Source organism: Podarcis bocagei, assembly GCF_964188305.1.
Source record: "Podarcis bocagei genome assembly, chromosome: 8".
NCBI classification, from domain to species: domain Eukaryota; kingdom Metazoa; phylum Chordata; class Lepidosauria; order Squamata; family Lacertidae; genus Podarcis; species Podarcis bocagei.
Genome location: NC_138133.1, coordinates 65,100,310 through 65,119,855, shown reverse-complemented (window position 1 = coordinate 65,119,855; position 19,546 = coordinate 65,100,310). Strand labels below are relative to the sequence as shown.

Genomic DNA, 19,546 nt, shown 5'->3' with positions numbered 1-19,546 from the left:
CCTTCCACTGCTTGGCAACCACTAGCAAGTACATCTTTGTAGCATTTGGCTCCATTCCCATTCAAAGAAAAAGAATATAACATGCTTTATAGCAAAAGGCCACAATAGAGTTGTCAGGATAAACAATCAGCCTATCATCCTCTGGGTGAATTATTTACTCAGAGTGAATTTAGATGGAAAAGATTTGATTTAGATCAAGTTTCTCCCTGGTCAGCAGAGGCTGGTCTACTGGGGCAATTAAAAAATAATAATTCCCACCAAAATCTCAAAGCCACACACTCTTTCCTGTCCCACATACATTTTATACTTTTATCTGAACTCAAGACAACCTCTGCAAACATTTCTTGGATAATTATATTTGCTTACTGAGATTTTAAAAAATTGACCTGAAAGAAAACAATATACACAGATGTTTAAATGCAATAGGTACAAAAAAAAAACAAACCAAACATGGGCATACAATATCCAAAATCTATACAGGTTGAATCTTGCCACTTCTAAATACCTGAAGCATCTTTTGGCAAACAAATCCCCTCTATATAATTATCTGATTGGGTGGAGGAGGTTATGCATTTCCATCTTTATTCACATAGATTAAAAAAGGAGTCCAAATATGTCAATTTTTTCCTTATTAGAAATTCCTCTTATCCTCCAGTTTTGATAAGCTAAATGTTCCAAAGACCCACAGCCCAAATTTTGGCCAACCAACCTTTCATAGAGAATCCTGTGGTTTCCCAATGACCTGCTAATACAAGACGCACGGCTGCTGATAAGAGAGCTACCCATTCTAACGGAGATCCAGCAGAATTTCGCACTTCAATGGTGCTAAGAACAGGTCAGGAGGGAGAATTTGGCCTGTGGTGTTATCTCATATATTTCCTAAAGAACGATGCATAGGGGCATAACTAACAGTACAAGACACTCATACTATCAATAGGGATATCTCATATATTCCATTAAGATGAATGAGTTCTACCTAGTTTGTCTAACTACACAGAACATTCATGCTGTACGGGAGTGGATAATTCTTTCTAAAGTTCCTGCCTGGTAAATTTCTGCTCCTCTTCCTTTATGGAAGGGCTGGAGATGCTGGACTCCAGTGCCCACCATTCCCAGCCAGTATGGCTAATCTGAAGGACCATGGTTTCCTCATCCCTACTGTCCCAACTTCTCCAGTTTTGTATGCTGCAACCCAGAACCACAGGCTCACTAGCAATCCAAAATCTTAGCTCACTCTCTTGGCTGGCCTAGAGACAGATGTCTTTACCTGCTGGATTGCCAGACTGTGGCCATCTTCTCAAGACTGTAACAAGAACAATAAAACACATTGTGCAGATAAAATACAACAGGTAGAATTCTACAGGATGTGTTGTTAGTGTGTGAAGACAGGCAAGATCCAAGGATCCCCAGGCATGCACCTCTAGATGGTGGAGTTGTCAGGAGACATCTTGGTGCCCAGGCATCTTCACTTGGTCACAAGTGGCCAATATACACCTGGAGCCAGTAAATTTTCAATGGTGCTCAGTCACACTATACTTTAAGATAAATTTTATATCACTTCAACAGAACAATGGTTTCAAACCAAGGATCCTGGGAACTACAGCTTGCTAAGAGTTCTGGGAATTCTTGGGATACTTTTATCCCCCTCATAGAAATACAATTCCCAGAGTTTCTTGGGAAGAGGGATTGATTTTTGAACCAGTTTAAATCTGCAGTGTGAGTGTGTCCTTGGTTATACACAATATAAACCCATCCACGCAACGGGCTGAACTCCCGTTGCTCTGTCCCAGCTTCTGCCAACCTAGCAGTTTGAAAGCACACCAGTGTAAGTAGATAAATAGGTACCACTGCAGTGGGAAGGTAAATGGCATTTCCCTGTGCTCTGGCACTCGTCATGGTGTTCTGATGTGCCAGAAGTGGTTTAGTCATGCTGGCCACATGACCCGGAAAACTGTCTGTGGATAAACGCCAGCTCCCTCAGCCTGAAAGCAAGATGAGCGCTGCAACACCATAGGCGCCTTTGACTGGACTTAATCGCCCAGGGATCCTTTCCCTTTCCCTTTTTTCAGACCCAGTGAAATGAGTGGTCCTTAGTTAGTCATGCCCCTTAATTTCAATGGACCTACTCTGTGTAGGAGTCACTTTGGATGCAACCTTTTGCATCAGTTTCAGTGTTGAGGTAAACAGCGCCTAATCCCAGTCATTCCCCATTATCCATGCTGCCACCTCAGCGAAAGCGCAGTCTTGAAAGGCATGTGCACATTCGCCACACCCAGTTGTGCTATAAGTTATGTTGCCAGTTCACACTTCAGGACAGTCCCCTGTCACTCATAGGACCTAACTAGGCCCCTGGGATGGTACAAGGTATCTATACATTTGTTAAATCTATATACCGCCCTTCATCTAAAGATCACAAGGTGGGTTACAACATTTGGTATCTCCTCAAGAGCTTAATACCAACTCTCAAGCGAATACCAAGTTGTATCATAGCAAGGAGTGGCAGCCAACTGACCAGAAAGCGTTACCAAATGCTGTTCTTTGCCAGTGGTTAGAGGAGAACAGGCCCCACTACCGGCATTTGTGAATCGCTATTGCTGGAACCATATTGCCCAACATAATTTGTGTTCTTTATATCGGGCCACCTATGTACACCGGGGTTCAAATCTGTACTCAGCTGTGAGGATAAAATGGGGAGGAGCAGAACCATTGCATTCCACTACGAGCTCCTAGGGGGAAAGGGTGGGAGATAAATGTAATGAACAAATAAAATAAAACCTGCAGCCCCCTGCATTTGAGAGGCAGTTCTGGACATCAGGAGAAAAGGTGATGCCTTTAATGGAGCAGGAGAGATTTGGATGGCGTATTCTGACAGTGATACAGAAATCTGGGCCATAACTATGGTGTCCGAGAGAAGGACAGGGCAACCTCTTCTCATTATTGCATAAGAAGAATTCCTTCCTCCTTGCAGTTAAGGAAGGTGCAGGAGTTCAACCTTCCTCAGCATCTGGTCATACAAGCCAGAAGTGAATTTACAAATGCAGTCAAATTAGACACTTCCCCAAAGTAGGGTTTTAATTTCACCATGTGTTTTGCAGAAGTCCTAAAGGCCCTGGTCTGCGGTTTCTAAGGAGTATGCACAACACAGTATATGATAACAATTTAAGAAATACTCCATCTAGATGGGGACTGGATGTCTTGCAATAGGGAGGGTACAATTTTTTGCACCCTGATATTAATAGAGCTACAACACTGAACTGATTACCAAAGAAAATGTACTAAAAATATGCCCAGGATTATTCAGTATACACCTCTCCAGAAATATTACCCCTACACGCAAATTCAAAAACTATGTTTATCATATCATAGCTCAATCAAAATGTCTTTAATCAGACTGTGGTTTGCTTAGATCTAAAAAGGCAAGCGCCTGATAATTCAGAGTATTCATTTCATCCTCATATGACTCCAGTTACCCATAATCTAGATTAATTTAAAAAGAATATTAAATACTCTGCACCTCAAAAGCATAAATACAGTAGGTACATATTTGATTTATTGTCACTTACTGTATTTATTTTTTATTACATTGATATCCCATCTTTCCTCCAAGGAGCTCAACGTGGCATATGTTGTTTTTCCCCATCCCCATTTTATCTTCACTACAACCCTATAAAGTAGGTTAGGTCAAGAGACAATAAATGACCAAAGGTCCCCACAGCGAGATTTATGGCTCAGTGGGGATCTGAACCCTGGTCTCCAAAGATCTAGGCTAAGGTCACATTTGCATGATGCATTCAACACACATGGCTTCCCCCAAAGAATCCTGGGTAGTTTCATTTACCTCTCAAACAGCTACCATTATCGGCATCCTTAAACTACAGTTCTCAGAATTCTATGGGGAAGCCATGTGGCTTAAATGTATGGTGGAGATATGATCAAACACTCTAATCACTACATCACAGTGAAATGTGTGTGACTGACGAGGCACATTAAGCTGAACTGACTCATCAGAGGTGAGTCAGGTAGGAACCATTTAATTAGATGAGTGTTGTTCTGCAGTTTCTCACAGTCATCAAGGAGGGTCAATTAATATACAGCGTACTTTTGTACATACCTTCTCCACAAAAAGCTACAAGATAGCTTCTATTAAATTACCATCTCATCCAGGATCAGCTATTTAGATTCCCCCTAGTTTATTAGTAATCATTAAATGTATGAGTTGCCCCATGCCAAAGTCTCCAGGTGACTTACAATAAAATTTATTTAAAATGTCCAATATAAGCAGTGCAGAGAATGCAATAACTTTAGCAAAGCAACCATAGCAAAAGAACCAGATAAACAATAATATTCCCACCTCAAGCCCAAACAGACTTAACAACTACAGTGGTACCTCGGTTTACAAACTTAATCCATTCCGGAAATCTGCTCTTAAACCAAAACCATTCTTAAACCAAGGCACACTTTCCCTAATGAGGCCTCCCACTTCTGGTGCCCTTCTACCATTCAGATTCCATTCCTAGACTGCGGTAAAGTTCGCAAACCGGGACACTACTTCCAGTTTTGTGGAGTTCATAAACCGAATCATTCGTAAACTGAGATACCACTGTACTTGCTTCACGTTTTTTTTCCAAAAACGCCTTATAGGTAATCCAAACAATGTTAATAGTCTACAAAAAATAAAGAATTACCGTATTTTTCGCTCTATAACACGCACTTGACCATAACACGCATGTAGTTTTTAGAGGAGGAAAATCCGTAGGCATGCCACCCGTAGGCATTCCCTCCATAACACGCACAGACATTTCCCCTTACTTTTTAGGAGGAAAAAAGTGAGTGTTATGGTGCAAAAAATACGGTACTAGATTGCTGGGGGCTGGCAGAGGAGGAATTGCAATTGCTGCATTTCTATGCTGGGTATTCAGAAGGGATGAGAAAAACCCCATCTCTTCTTTGCTAGCCCACTCACTTGAGGGCATGCAATTCTCTGCCACCTGTGGATCCTAGGCTAGTGCTTCAAGCTCCTGGCAGTGGCCATGAAGTCAGGAATCATGTCCACAACCCTTGCGCTTGTATTGGCCAGGGCTGCTGGTGGCGTGCATGTGGAGAAGCCGAGGGTGGGGAAACAAGTCTTTGAGGAATCAGCAGGCTGGCATATCAGAGAGGATCAGGTCAGTGCTGTTGCTGTCACGTGGGTCAGCAAGGGAATCCCAGAGTTGCTTAACCACCCAGTCCCACACAATAGGGAATAAGCTGGTTTTGAGTGCCTTAGCAATGACAGTACTAGTCATAAAGCCTTGGATGAATTTTGTTCAATCTGACTGCAGTTAAACAGCATCTTGCTGGGATCACCTAGGACATTTTCTCTGAGATTCATATGCAAGGTGAAGCAGGGAACATTCCTCCAGAACCATGCCTCTCTTATCTGGTGAAATGGGGGACGGAAAGGGGCATGAGATGTAGGAAGCCGCCTACTGTATAAAGGTAAAATTCACATATTACCCTGCCCACTCTTTGCTGCTGGTCCTTCCCACCATTTGCATGTGGCTCTTTGAGGGTGGCCCAAAAGGGAATACGACCCTCAATCTCAAAAACGTTTACCACCCCTGGCCTAGACTAATCAGTCCCTTGAGGGAAGATTTTGTACGCAGGGCTACCAAGCTGTAAGAAACATCTATCATCAGAACAGATTCAAAGGTAGAGTTCCAAATGAATGAGTTCTAGAGTGCTAAATGCAAGATTTGTGTTTTGAACCGAGGAAGCAAGACAACTCCCTGGTCGAGTTAAGAAGATAAAGCTTAGAAGTTCCAAAATGCCTAAAGCAATGCTAATACAGCTGCAATTCAAACCTGCTTACCTGTGAGTAGGCACCACTGGACTGAGTGGGACTTACTTCTAAGCAGACATGGATAAGAAGGTTGAGTACTCAGAATAGAGTGCCTGCTTAAGTATGCATTGTAGGCCCGCCTTAAGTAGGTTTGCTCAGAAATAGGCCCACTGAGTTCAGTGGGATCCAGCTTCAGAAGTGTTTGAAACTCCCATTGTTCTAGGCGCATTTTGCGACAGGGGATTTCATTAGCGCAAGCAGTTACTGAGTTCTGGGCGCCTAAGATTTCAGATTAAAACTGCAGAGTGGAAGGAAAGGAGGACCTTTTTCTGCCTCCCCACTCTCTGAAGACTGGAGAAGAGACCCTCTTAAGAATATCAGGGGGTGGGTGGATGGGCAGGGGAAGGACTAGACCAGGGATGTCCAAAAGGTAGATTGTGATCTACTAGTAGATTTTGTGGTGTCCGTGGTAGATCACTGGCCCCTCCCCCCCAAAAAAGCTCAACAACTTAACTTTGGCTCCCTTAACAAAGCTCAACAACTTTGGTAGATTACTGCTAGTTTTTTATAGCTGGGGTAGATCTCAGTCTCTTGAAAGCTGGACATGCCTGGACTAGACCATGTGAAAAATGAACACGACATTTTAGCTGCAGTTCATTCAATTTCAGCTTTGTATTCTTTTTATAAAAAAGTGTGCCTAGACATTCCATTGTTGCTCCCATAACTTAGGTTTAAGGTGCCATTTTGCTCCTAGCTTTTATATCTCACTTTCTAACATTGATTTTCAGGTAAGTGTGTTTAGGGTTAGAGTCCAATCCTCTATGTATTCCCAGAATGAAGTATTACTGGCTTCAATAGTACACCCATTCAAGTTGCAAACATATAGGTGTAGACTTGGGTGAAGAACAAGGATGTCTGAGTAAACACAGAGAGAACTGCTTTGGGTGTTGCACAATGTAGATTTCTAATCTCTTCTAAATAAAGAGCTCTTGGGAGAAGGGGCAGAGAGGAACCACTAGAATCTCTGAACACAGCGTTTAAAATCCAATCAAATCTAAAATAAAAACAAGAAGACTAACCACAGGAAGCTGCCTTCATACTGTCAGGCACATAGGTCCAATCAGTTCAATATTGTCCAGACTGACTGGCAGGTTCCCCCCCCCCTCAGTGTTTCAGGCAAGGGTCTTTCCCAGCCCTGCCTAGTGATTAAACCTGGGACCTTCTGCATGCCATGGCCCTTCCAAACAGAGGAAGCCCTGCAGATCTTTTCATCCTGGGCAGAAACAATACTGTATTGACGAGGCTTGCAGCAGGAAGAGGGGGTGTGGTTCTTTAAACCAAAGGAGTTAGGCAAGGGCTAAGGGCAAAATAGTTGACAATACTCTGGTCCCAGCAGAGAATGCCAATTCTGAGTAATGGCTTACATTACTCAGTACTGACTTGGACTGGAGAATCTTGGGGCCAAATCCCAGTGTAGCCATTATTTCAAACCATTGTCCTAAGAATAAAAGGGAGAGGGGAGGACCATGTTTTCTACCCTTTGTAGAAAGGAGGAGATGTTAGGAACACATGAACCTGCCTTATCCAAAGGAACCAAAATCCCATCTAGGTCAGTATAGCCCACACTGACGGGCAGTGGCTCTCTTGCAGGAAATGCCAGGGTTTGAATCAGGGACCTTTTACATCAGATAAAAAAATATTAAAGTTTCTCGATTTCACAGCTGCAGATGGGGTTGAGGCAACCAAACCACCCCACCCACCCGCAACCGTTACCTCTCTAGCAGGGGTCCCTGCAGGCACTTGACAGCTACTGGGATCCGCCAGTCTGCGTGGCGCGCAGAGGACACCGTGCCATACGCGCCGCGGCTGATGAAGCGCAAGTCCGGGAGCTTGTTGGAGGAGATCGTGGGGAGCGTGTAGCTGATGTCGCAGGACGCGCAGCTGCCGTCGCTCCTGCCGCCGCCGTTCGTCCTCATGCCGGCGTCAGCAGCCATCAAGTCAGGCCGGCTCTGGCCTATGCCAAGTGCGCGCTAGCCAATCCCCGGGGCCGCCCAGGAGCCGCGGAGCCTCTTCCACTACAGTAGCCAAAGGGGGCGAAACGCGCGCCGCGTCTCCAAGAAAGAAGAAGGTCCTCTCTGGAACCCAGAGCCTCTAACATCCACCGAGATTTCCACAAGTTCTTCTGCGCCGGGCTGCACAATTTCTCCGCCTCACATCCTGCTGTCCAAGCGGCCCTGACTCACCCGTTTCTCTCTCTCTAGAGAGCACCGGTATCTCCACGTACCCGCGGCTAGCCTGCCAAATTCTACAGCTCGCACCCGTCCCTGTGCTTTAACGCCCAGTTGTCACCCTTGCCAAATTCTCTCGCCATCGCACCCAAACTCCGCTCACCTTTGCTCTTTGCCCCACCTCCACAACCATCAGCCTGGCCTCTTCAAACCCCACCTTCCGATGGAAATAAAGTTTCCGCCGGACGCGTCTCTCCTGCGCTTCCCTTCCCCTCGAACAAAAGTTCGGACAGTCGTAAAAAGTTCCAGATCCCTTCCTTTCGCGATCTTTCGTCTGAAAGGGCTTAAGATCCAAAGAAACGTTGCAACTTTCTGGGGTGTGTGTGTGTGTGTGTATAAACCTTTTTTCTCAGATTTCCAGATGCACTGACGATAATCCCCTGGCACAAGGAAGCCACATCAAATGCGTTAGTGCTTCTCCCATCTTGGGAATCCTCCAATCTGCCTATGAGGGCGGAGGAATTCAAGACGATGAGCGGGGCAAAAATAAAACACGAGTGGGACCTCGGTCCGTTCTCCGGCTGCACCAACCACACGTCAATGGCGACTGGAGAGCCCCGCCTCGACGCGCGCAACAACAACCTCCTCGCCCAGCCTTTCCAGAAGAGAGCAAGGGAGGAGGCGAAGGCTCCGGGCCAGAAGACTCCGCCCACCCAAACGGGGAAAACAACAGCCTCGCCATCCGGAAAGTCTGGCTCGTCCTGTGATGTGAGTTCAACGTTGCGTGCGGCCACGCAGGGAGAAGGTGAACATCCCACTCGCCTTGTCTCCCTTGGCGCTGTTTGAAAGCGAGAGCTGGGCGCCCCCACGACACAGCTGCCGGACGCTTCAGGACGCTCCCCCTTACCTCGTTCAAAATAACTCCTATTTTTCTCTGTTGTCGAGCACCGATTCTGGGGAGAACTCACGAGCGCGTTTCCAAAGAGAATCCACTCACTTTTTGGGCACTCCTTGCAGACTGCGATCCCATGCCACGCGCGCTTTCAAAGAGTAAGCGTAACACAGTCGGTGTGACTGAAGTAGCTTAGTTAGGAGATCGTTCAACTGGAAGATTCAAAGCTCTCTGGTTCCATCCCGGGTTTCGGCAACAATAACTTTCATTTCGGGGTTGGGCTAGACGACTCTCGAGTAAATTTTCCAGCTCCAGAGTTCTTTTATTCCTCCGAGTCGCTCCACCTGCAAGTTAGTTCCCTGAGGATGGTAAGAGTTTCCACAGGGCAATCAACGCGTGTTTACTCGGAAGTAAGAGTCACGTTTGAGGCCAATGGGGCGTGTCCCCAACCAGGTACTTGTGTTTTAGGACTGCGGCAGTCAAGTGCATTCCATGTTTACTGGGCAGTAAGCCCCTTCTAAGTAAGCATGCGGCTCCTGGCAAGCTTAGGCGCGTCTATTCAGAAGTAAACCCCACTGAAGTCAATAGGACTTTTGGCAAGGTAAATCTGCATAGGATTGCTTTCTAACTTTTAGTTAAGGGAAAGTGTCTGTCCGTCCCCGCCTTTTTTTTGGACCAGCGTTTGTTTTTAAATTTTGTTCTTTTCAGTATTTTTGATAAAGCAGACACTTCATTCCTGCTGAGACCACTCAATATTTTTATCCCGAATTAGAAACAATCAGCAGAGCATCCTGGAAACAGATGAATGAAGTTCTTGTTCCCTCTCTGGGCCTGGTTTTGATCACATGCACATACCAAGCTTGGGAGGAGGAGGGAAGCATCAGGTTCCGGAAAAAACCACTTGGTTCAGACCTAGCATTCAGTGGGAAGTAGCAATGTGCTTTGTCTTCTAAAGAAGGTGGATAGAGTAGACTTTAAAATAAAAATGAAATCAACCTGCCTCTAGCCAATAAGCAAGTATTTTTTAAAGTTTCCAATAAGTAATACTTGTTGTTGTTTAGTCGTTTAGTCGTGTCCGACTCTTCGTGACCCCATGGACCAGAGGACGCCAGGCACTCTTGTCCACTGCCTCCTGCAGTTTGGTCAAACTCATGCTGGTAGCTTCGAGAACACTGTCCAACCATCTCGTCCTCTGTCGTCCCCTTCTCCTTGTGCCCTCAATCTTTCCCAACATCAGGGTCTTTTCCAGGGAGTCTTCTCTTCTCATGAGGTGGCCAAAGTATTGGAGCCTCAGCTTCAGGATCTGTCCTTCCAGTGGGCACTCAGGGCTGATTTCCTTCAGAATGGAGAGGTTTGATCTTCTTGCAGTCCATGGGACTCTCAAGAGTCTCCTCCAGCACCATAATTCAAAAGCAGCAATTATTCGGCAACCAGCCTTCTTTATGGTCCAGCTCTCACTTCCATACATCACTACTGCGAAAACAATAGCTTTAACTATACGGACCTTTGTTGGCAAGGTGATGTCTCTACTAAGTAATACTAGTAAGACTTAATTATGTCCTGTCATGTCTGAGGCCACATTCCAAAATTATAATGGGGAAAAATTGGCACCCATCTGGCTTTTTGCAGTAGCGATGTTTATCTGGGCAAACATCCTCTGTTAGGTTGACTTCCTGCTTCACCACAGTTAACCTGCTTTTAATTTTTTAATATCTGTGTGAGTGCTAATCTATTCACCAGTCTTAATCCTCTCTCTTTATGACTTTTGATGTAACTGCATAGTGATCACAGTGAAACTTATTTCTGAGTAAAATGCTATAAGCAGTGCTATTTTTCTAGAAAAAGAGATGCTGAAACTCACCTGGTTCTCTTATAATGGTGATGGAGCCCACCTGAGAGGTGCTGGCTTGGGAGAGCGCATCTTTGTTTGAGACTCTGCCCTGCCATGTAGGCCCAAAACCTTCCTGATTGCAGCACATGTGGAAAACATTGAGGTGTTTCTCTGGCTTTTGTAAGTTGCCCACGACTCACTTCCTTAAAGCAGAATGCTCAGCACGCAAGCCTGGAACCATGCTGATTGTAATCAGTGCTGCCTGTGAGCAATGCAATGCAATACACAATTATAAAAACAATAAAGCTGTCACAATAAAAAAACAAGTGGTTATGCTTTGTGTGAAGCATCCCATAAACATGTTTGTGTGTGTGTAAGAGAGAGAGAGAGAGAGACAACACTATGTATTTCTATGTTCAGCTATAAAATGGGGCAGAGATTGGCTTTTCTATAAGCTTCAGCATCGCCTTGCTATGGACAGATGCTTTTAAGCCTGGTATCTTACTTAATTATTTACTAAATTTGGATTGTCAACCTTTTCAGACCCAGGACCCTCTTTCTGCATTTCTTAACCTTTTACCATCTATTTGCATGGTGGTTGTGCTGCTATTACAGTCCCCCTTGGATCAGGTCATGCTCCCCACTTGTGGGTCCCAACCCACCAGCTGAAGACCAGTGCTCTAAGCCATTTCCTCCAGCTCAGCACCAACACTGGAGGTGAGCCAGGCTGGAGGGGAATGACTTGATGCAACTACATGTGGCAAGGTGAGGGGCATCAGAGGTTTCACTTCCTCTTCTCCCGCGTGATCATTTTCATAAGAAATGTTCACTCCCTGCTTTATAGTGAAACAAGCAGATGTAGGGCCTTTGCTCCATTGCAGAGCCTCTGCTCTTGCATGCAGAAGGCCCCAGATTCAATTCCTGGCAACTCCAGGTAGGGTCGGGAGATAACTGTACTTGAAAGGGTTGGGAGAGCATGTCTTTAAGAAACAGGGTTTATTGTATACCTGGGTGTAGATGGAGGAAGTGCAGGGTTTGCATCTCAAGAGGGGCTTGTTCGCCACAGCAGTGCAGCATCACATTCCAAGACATCTCTATGCCTTTGTCTCAGCCTGCATTCAGCCAGCTCCCTAAGATGGTTCTGCCCTTCAGCCCTTGCAGGGAGTTTTGCCAGCTTCCTTTCCTGTTCCCAGAAGCAGCCCAAGCAACTCCTCCCCTTCTGTCTCCTATTCCAAGCCTTGTTTTAAAAGGGCACATTTTTCCTGTGTGACATCACACCTTCCCCTCTCCTATCCTTGGCAACCCCTGTTTTGCACAGACCCAAGGTTCCTTTTTTTAATGTGTAGATGTCTGGCCATTGTTTCATAATGCCTTGCATTCAGCCAGCCCCGCCAGGCTAGTTTGAATAGGCTGAACCCAGGAATTTCTGTGTTTAATGCAGAACGGCAATCAAAAGCATGGTAACTTTTCCATTTAGTTAAAACAAGTGGGACCTGCAACAAAGTGTTGAAGTGTGTGGAGTGATCCTGTTCAGGGTTCCAGTTACAGATGGGTAGCCGTGTTGGTCTGCCATAGTCAAAATAAAAAAATTCCTTCCTGTAGCACCTTAAAGACCAACTAAGTTAGTTCTTGGTATAAGCTTTCGTGTGCATGCACACTTCTTCAGATATCTTCAGGTATCTTCAGATATCTTCAGGTATCTGAAGAAGTGTGCATGCACACGAAAGCTTATACCAAGAACTAACTTACCTGTTCAGGGTGTCAGCCAGCCATCAATGCCTTCTTCCCGAATGGTCCGTTTCATTTTGCTTCTCCCCTGGTTTTCTGTTGCCACTGCCCGCCCCCTATGCAAAAAGTGATTTATGACAACAGAGTACACTTGGTCTTCATTTAGCTGTTCGGGGTTTCCCTACCATCAGTAGGGTTTCCCCTCTTTTCTAAAAACAGTTCTATACTTCTGCAAAGCTTGGATCCACACTAGAATACTGTAGTTTTGCTATTAGTATACTGTATATGATATTTTTTAAAAATGCAATTTTACAGCATGGTCCAGTGTCTACTGAAAAAATCCTTTTCGGGGGTTTTTCTCCCAGATAAGGGGGTTAGGACTGCAAGCTTACGTAATTTCTGTCATTTATATCTCTGGGTACTTTGATGTAACAGACAAACACACTGCTGAAAATGGGGGGGGGGGTTAGAAAAAAGTGGAAATTCCCAGCAAACTAGTATAATTTGCACAGGGTAACCTCTGAGCAATTCCCAAAGATAACTTGGGAAAGTCCCCACTGTGGTTACTTTGTGGCTTGGCATCTTAAGTAATTTGGAAGGCAGCCTGGATACTGCTGACCTTGGTTATGAGCTGTTGGCATAAACAGCTGTCTAAAAAAAAAATTATGCAATTTTTGTCGGTATGTCCACACATTGAAAAGAACTGGAAAGTGAAAGCAAAGTCCTCTGCCACCCCCTTCTCATTTCATTCTTATGAAATGTTCCATTGATTTGTCAAATGGGACTTACCATCTTCCTCCTGACAGTGTGGGGTTGGACTTTACTTTCTCATCTGTGACCCTCATCTCCCAGCCGTATATGGTGATGGGGAGCTAAAATGTGTCTGGTGGGTAGGAAGCAGGAGTTCGCAATGATGATGCTCCAGTTCCAGTGGTATTGGGCAAGGGAAGGTACAGTTGGAATGGAGTGGCAGACCACTATCTTGGATGGAAGCCTAGATGTTTGGTCTCTGTTCTTTGCTTCAGCTGTCTCACTCCTCTAGAAGTTAGCTTACTGCTTGGGTATGCTGATGCCTCAAAGCTACATTTATCCATAACACTGGACTCAGGAGGGACTGTGTAGGCCTTGGTAATGGTAAAGGTAAAGGACCCCTGGACAGTTAAATCCAGTCAAAGGGGACAATGGGGCTGCAGCGCTCGTCTCACCTTCAGGCCAAGGGAGCCAGTGTTTGTCCACAGACAGCTTTCCGAGTCATGTGGCCAGCATGACTAAACCGCTTCTGGCACAATGGAACACTGTGGTGGAAATCAGAATGCATGGAAACACCATTTACCTTCCCACCGGAGCGGTATCTATTTATCTACTTGCACTGGCATGCTTTCGAACTGCTAGGTTGGCAGGAGCTGGGACAGAGCAATGGGAGCTCACTCTGTTGTGGGGATTCGAACCATCAATCTTCTGATCGACAAGCCCAAGAGGCTCAGTGGTTTAGACCACAACGCCACCCACATCCCTTGGACTGGTGTCTTGGACTGGTGCCTGAACGCAGCAGTGTGGTGGATGAAGAAAAACCAGCTGAGCTTGAGCCCTGGCAAGACAAAGACACTCTGGGTAAGGAGTTCTCATGTCTGAGAAATTGGTCAATTGCTTACCCTGGATGGGGTTGCATTCCCCATAAAGGACCAGCTTCATAGTCTGGGGTTGCTGCTGGATACAGCCTTATCCTTGGAGGCCCAGGTGGCCTCAACAGTGAGAAGCACCTTCTACCATCTTTGACTGCTACAGCAGCTATGGCTAATCCTGGACCAGGTGAGCTTGGCCACGCATTGGCTATTTTCAAGATTGGCTTAGTGCAATGCACTCTCTGCAAGGCTTGTCTTGCACTTGATCCAGAAGCTTTAGTTAGCACAGAGTGCTGCAGCATGGTTGCTGACAGAAGTGGTAACCTGGTCAGCATTTAACACATCTGCTCAGAGACTTGCATTGATTGCTGATCTGCTACCAGGCCAAGTTCACGGTGCTACTGTTAGTTATGAAACCAGTGTGGTGTAGTAGTTGGAGTCATAGAATTGTAGACCTGGAAGGGACTCCGAGGGTCATCCGGTTCCATCCCCTGCAATGTAGGAATCTCAACTAAAGCATCCAGGACAGATGACCATCCAACCTCTGCTTAAAAACTTACAAGGAAGGAGCGTCACCAACCTCCCGAGGGAGTCCGTTCCACAGTCAAACAGCTCTTACTGCCAGAAGGTGTTTCCTGATGTTTAGTCAGAATCTGCTTTCTTGCAACTTGAAGCCATTGGTTCAAGTCCTACCCTCCAGAGGAGGAGAAAACAAGCTGGCTTCATCTTCACCCTTAAGATATTTGAAGATAGCTATCATATCTCCTCTCAGACGCTTCTTTTCCAGGGTAAACATACCCAGCTCCTTCAACCATTCCTCATAAGGCTTGGTTTTCAGACCCTTGATCATCTTGGTCACCCTCCTCTTCACACATCCCAGCTTGTCAATATCCTGTGGTGCCCAGAACTGGGCACAATACTGGGCACAGTAACTGGGACATGGGTGGTGCTGTAGTCTAAACCACTGAGCCTCTTGGGCTTGCCGATCAGAAGGTTGGTGGTTCAAATCCCCGCAAAAGGGTGAGCTCCTGTTGCTCTGTCCCAGCTCCTGCCAACCTAGCAGTTCAAAAGCATGCCAGTGCAAGTAGATAAATAGGTACCACTGTGGTGGTAATGTAAAAGATGTTTCTGTGTGCTTTGGCTTCTGTCATGGTGTTCCATTGTGTCAGAAGCGATTTAGTCATGCTGGCCACACGACCCGGAAAGCTGTCTGTGGACAAACACCGGCTCCCTTGGCGTGAAAGCGAGATGAGCGCTGCACCCCATAGTCGCCTTTGACTGGACTTAACCATCCAGGGGTCCTTTACCATTACCCTTTTTTAAAAAAAAAAAAATAATCCAAGTGTGGTCTGACCAAAGTAGAATAGAGTCAGATTAGAATCTGAGAGACCAGGGTTCAAATCCCCATGCACTGATGAAGCTCACTGTGTGACCTTTGACCAGCCACTGTTTCTCAGCTTCACCTCACACTCCAGCAGGCTTGTCTTAGGTTCTGGTGCAGAGCAGCATATCAACAGCAAGCGGCAACTGAAGGGGGCTTCCAGACTTTTGCTGCTGGGGGTGTGTGTGTGAGATTCCACACCACATACAGTACTGGCAAATTCAGGTTACCCAGTTACAGTTGAGTAGGAGGTCATGTGCAACAAACCCACTTCCCCAAAAGATTGGTGTTTTTGCAATAAGGAGAACAAAGGGGGAAATGTACTGGAAAGTGTAGGAGATAAAATACTTGCTTTGAAACAGTGTCATCCAACGCTTTCCTGCAAACAAAGCAGAATGTGTGTTCCACAGATTGTCTGGAAAAGCCCTGAGTGAGAGGAACAAAGAATACCATGTATAGGAAGAGGAGCAATGGCTCCTTCTTAAAGTGTTGCTGTTTGAGGCTTATAAGCTGAATGAAGTTTCCATGGTTAGAGGATTCTGTGACCATGCACATATTTCAAACTGGGCAGAAGTCTTGGGAAATCCCCTCACTCCCCCACCCCTCCAGCTGAGCAGGTTTTCAACAGAAAGGAGGAAACAGTTCTGTAACCGTTGGAACTTTTAAGGAAACACTGCATGAATAATCTGAGATTCTACAAACTTAACAGCAACCCTTGCATGATGGAGCCACTTCAGATGTGTATCTGAAGAAGTGTGCATGCACACGAAAGCTCATACCAAGAACTAACTTAGTTGGTCTTTAAGGTGCTACTGGAAGGAATTTTTTTATTTTGACTATGGCAGACCAACACGGCTACCTATCTACTACTGGAGCCACTTACAGTTAGTGATAGTTTCAATTATAGGTAAAGGACCCCTGGATAGTTAAGTCCAAAAGCGACCATGGGGTTGCGGTGCTCATCTCACTTTCAGGCCGAGGGAGCCGGCGTTAGTCCACAGACAGCTTTAGGCCTAAACCGCTTCTGGCGCAACAGGACACTGGGACAGAAGCCAGAGTGCACGGAAATGCTGTTTACCTTCGCACCACGGCAGTACCTATTTATCTACTTGCACTGGCGTGCTTTCCAACTGCTAGGTTGGCAGGAGCTGGGACAGAGCAACGGGAGCTCACCCCGTTACACGGATTTGAACCGCCAACCTTCTGATCAGCAAGCCTGAGAGGCTCGATGGTTTAGACCACCCATGTCCTCAAGTTTCAGTTATACACTGTGTAGGCAGAAGTGATTTACACTCTGCAATGCTGCACCTTGTTTTTTGTCCAGTGAAGATATACCCTAGACCAGTGGTTCCCAATTGGTAGTCTGCAGACCCCCACCCAGGGGATCCGTGGCACCATTCACATAACAAAATCTACCATAGAGGTATCAACATTTTCAAAATTGGGGGGCCCATGGCTTGGCTGCTGAAAAACAGGAGTTCCCCAGTACTTAGCTAATTGGAAACCACTGCCCCAGTTGGTATTGCCAATAGCAAGTTGATTCTCTGTGTGATTCTCCAAGTTTGGTGCATTTGTTGCCCAAACAGCTTCATCCACACACAAGGATGGGGGGTATCAATATTACTGGGGCATCCCCAAGGTTAGGCTAACTAAAGTGCCAGTTCTCCAGGTCAAAATGATCTAGTGGATATATATTGGATAAGGTGATCTCACAAGTAAAATGGTCCCAAGCTGTGACTAGATGTTCTCTGGCCTGCCCCTAGTGGATATTCCCTTGGTGGGTACCTGAGATAGGGCCTTGTCTGTGGTGGCACCACAGCTACGGAATCCCCTTCCCAGTGAGATCTGAGAAGTCTCAGGGCAGAGGTTACAGGAGTTTACAGTCTTCGAGAAAGGGGAAGATGGAGGCCCAGGGTAATAAAGGAAGAAGGCATAGTGTTAGACTTCCTTAGCAAAAATGTCATAAACGTGACAAGCAGAACCATTGCCAAACTGGATTTCATAATTTCACAAAAGACTATTTCTAATGCGAGCATTAGATCTTGCTTTTTAGCACATTTCCTTTTTCCTGCTAAGCTCTTATCTGTGATGATGACAATACTGCTCCTTGGATGACGAATGTGAGTTAATTGCAAGAGTCATCTGCTTAGTTCTTGAGGGCCACAGTGTGAGCTCCAATGTTGCTTGTTTTCCTGTAATAATAATAATAATAATAATAATAATAATAATAATAATAATAATAATATTTATACCCCACCCATCTGGCTGGGTTTCCCCAGCCACTCTGTGTGGCTTCCAACAAAATATTAAAGTACAATAGTCCAGATATTAAAAGCTTCCCTAAACAGGGCTGCCTTCAGATGTCTTCTAAAAGTCTGGTAGTTTTTTCCCCCTTTGACATCTGGTGGGAGGGCGTTCCACAGGGTGGGTGCCACTACCGAGAAGGCCCTCTGCCTGGTTTCCTGTAACTTCTCTTCTCGCAGTGAGGGAATTGCCAGAAGGCCATCGATGCTGAACCTCAGTGTCCGGGCAGAACGATGGGGGTGGAGACGCTCCTTCAGGTATTCTGGACCGAGGCCATTTAGGGCTTTAAAGGTCAGCACCAACACTTTGAATTGTGCTCAGAAACATACTGGGAGCCAACGTAGGTCTTTCAAGACCGGTATTATGTGGTCTCAGCGGCTGCTCCCAGTCACCAGTCTAGCTGCCGCCTTCTGGATTAATTGTATTTTCCAGGTCATCTTCAAAAGAAGCCCCACATAGAGCGCTTTGCAGTAGTCTGAGTGGGAGATAACTAGAGCCTGCACCACTCTGGCGAGACAGTCTGTGGGCAGGTAGGGTCTCAGCCTGCGTACCAGATGGAGCTGGTAAACAGCTGCCCTGGATACAGAATTGACCTGTGCCTCCATGGACAGCTGTGAGTCCAAAATGACACCCAGGCTGCGCACCTGGTCCTTCAGGGGCACAGTTACCCCATTCAGGACCAGGGAGTCTTCCACACCTGCCCACCTTCTGTCCCCCCAAAACAGTACTTCTGTCTTGTCAGAATTCAACCTCAATCTGTTAGCCGCCATCCATCCTCCAACTGCCTCCAGACACTGTTTTACTTCTGATAATACAAATGGACTTCCTTAACTTGTGTCATGTTTTCAAGCAAATGTTCTGGAGTGAAAATGGTGCTGGGGAGGGGGCAAAATGGGTGTCATGAACACATCTGCCCCAAGTAGATAAACACAGCATGAGTCAGTAAGCAGTCTTCTCCCCCTCTCTCTGACACAGAATGGAATGTTGATAAGGAGTCGGCAGAGAATGGGAGGGTGAGAAGTCAGCTCATGCAAGAAGCACAGGCAGACTTAGAAAGCAGGCAAAATAGCATTTCCTCATTGGAAGAGGAGTCATCTGAGCCCAAGGAGTCGTCGTATGGGAAAGGTATTAGACAGGAAACAAACCCAGAAACGTAAGGGTCATAGGTTCAGGATATTCTGCAGAACCAGAAAGCATTCTTCAGAAGGGTCAACTGATTCATAAGTCATGGATGTTTGGTTAGACGTCAGAGGCTAATTGTTTGTATTGCATTAAATCTTCGAGCTAATTATGACTTGCGTGCTGTGTTATCAAGACGGTAGCCTGGGCTCCTGACCATGGGCTTCAATTCCCCAATTATCCATACCCTCTGACATTTCTTCGATGAAAATAGAGACGTCCTATTCCATACTAATAATACCAATAATTTTATTATTTATACCCTGCCCATCTGATTGGGTTCCCCAGCCACTCTGGGCTGCTTCCAACATATATAAAAACATAATAAAGCATTAAACATTAAAAAAAACTTCCCAATGCAGGGCTGCCTTCAGATGTCTTCATAACTCTATACCTCCCAACATTTCTCTGATGAAAATAGGGATGTCTTAAGGAAAAATGGGACTTTCCAGGATCAAATCAGAAACTAGGATAGCTTCTGTAAATCCAGGACTGTCCCTGGAAAATAGGGACATGTGGAGCATCTGCTATTCTCCTTTGTCACTTGGTTACAAGGAAAT

At 45.7% G+C, this 19,546-nt stretch overlaps 1 protein-coding gene across 1 annotated transcript in view; it reads right to left on the bottom strand.

Moving 5' to 3' along the window:
- The window catches only part of RIPK2 (receptor interacting serine/threonine kinase 2), a 28,477-nt gene extending 19,585 nt beyond the window's left edge, over positions 1-8,892 (bottom strand). The window contains exon 1 of the mRNA XM_081204718.1: positions 7,595-8,892. Coding sequence (XP_081060844.1) covers positions 7,595-7,815 — 221 coding nt within the window. The 5' untranslated portion in view covers positions 7,816-8,892. The remainder of the gene's footprint in view (positions 1-7,594) is intronic.
- Between the last annotated feature and the right edge of the window lie 10,654 nt (positions 8,893-19,546).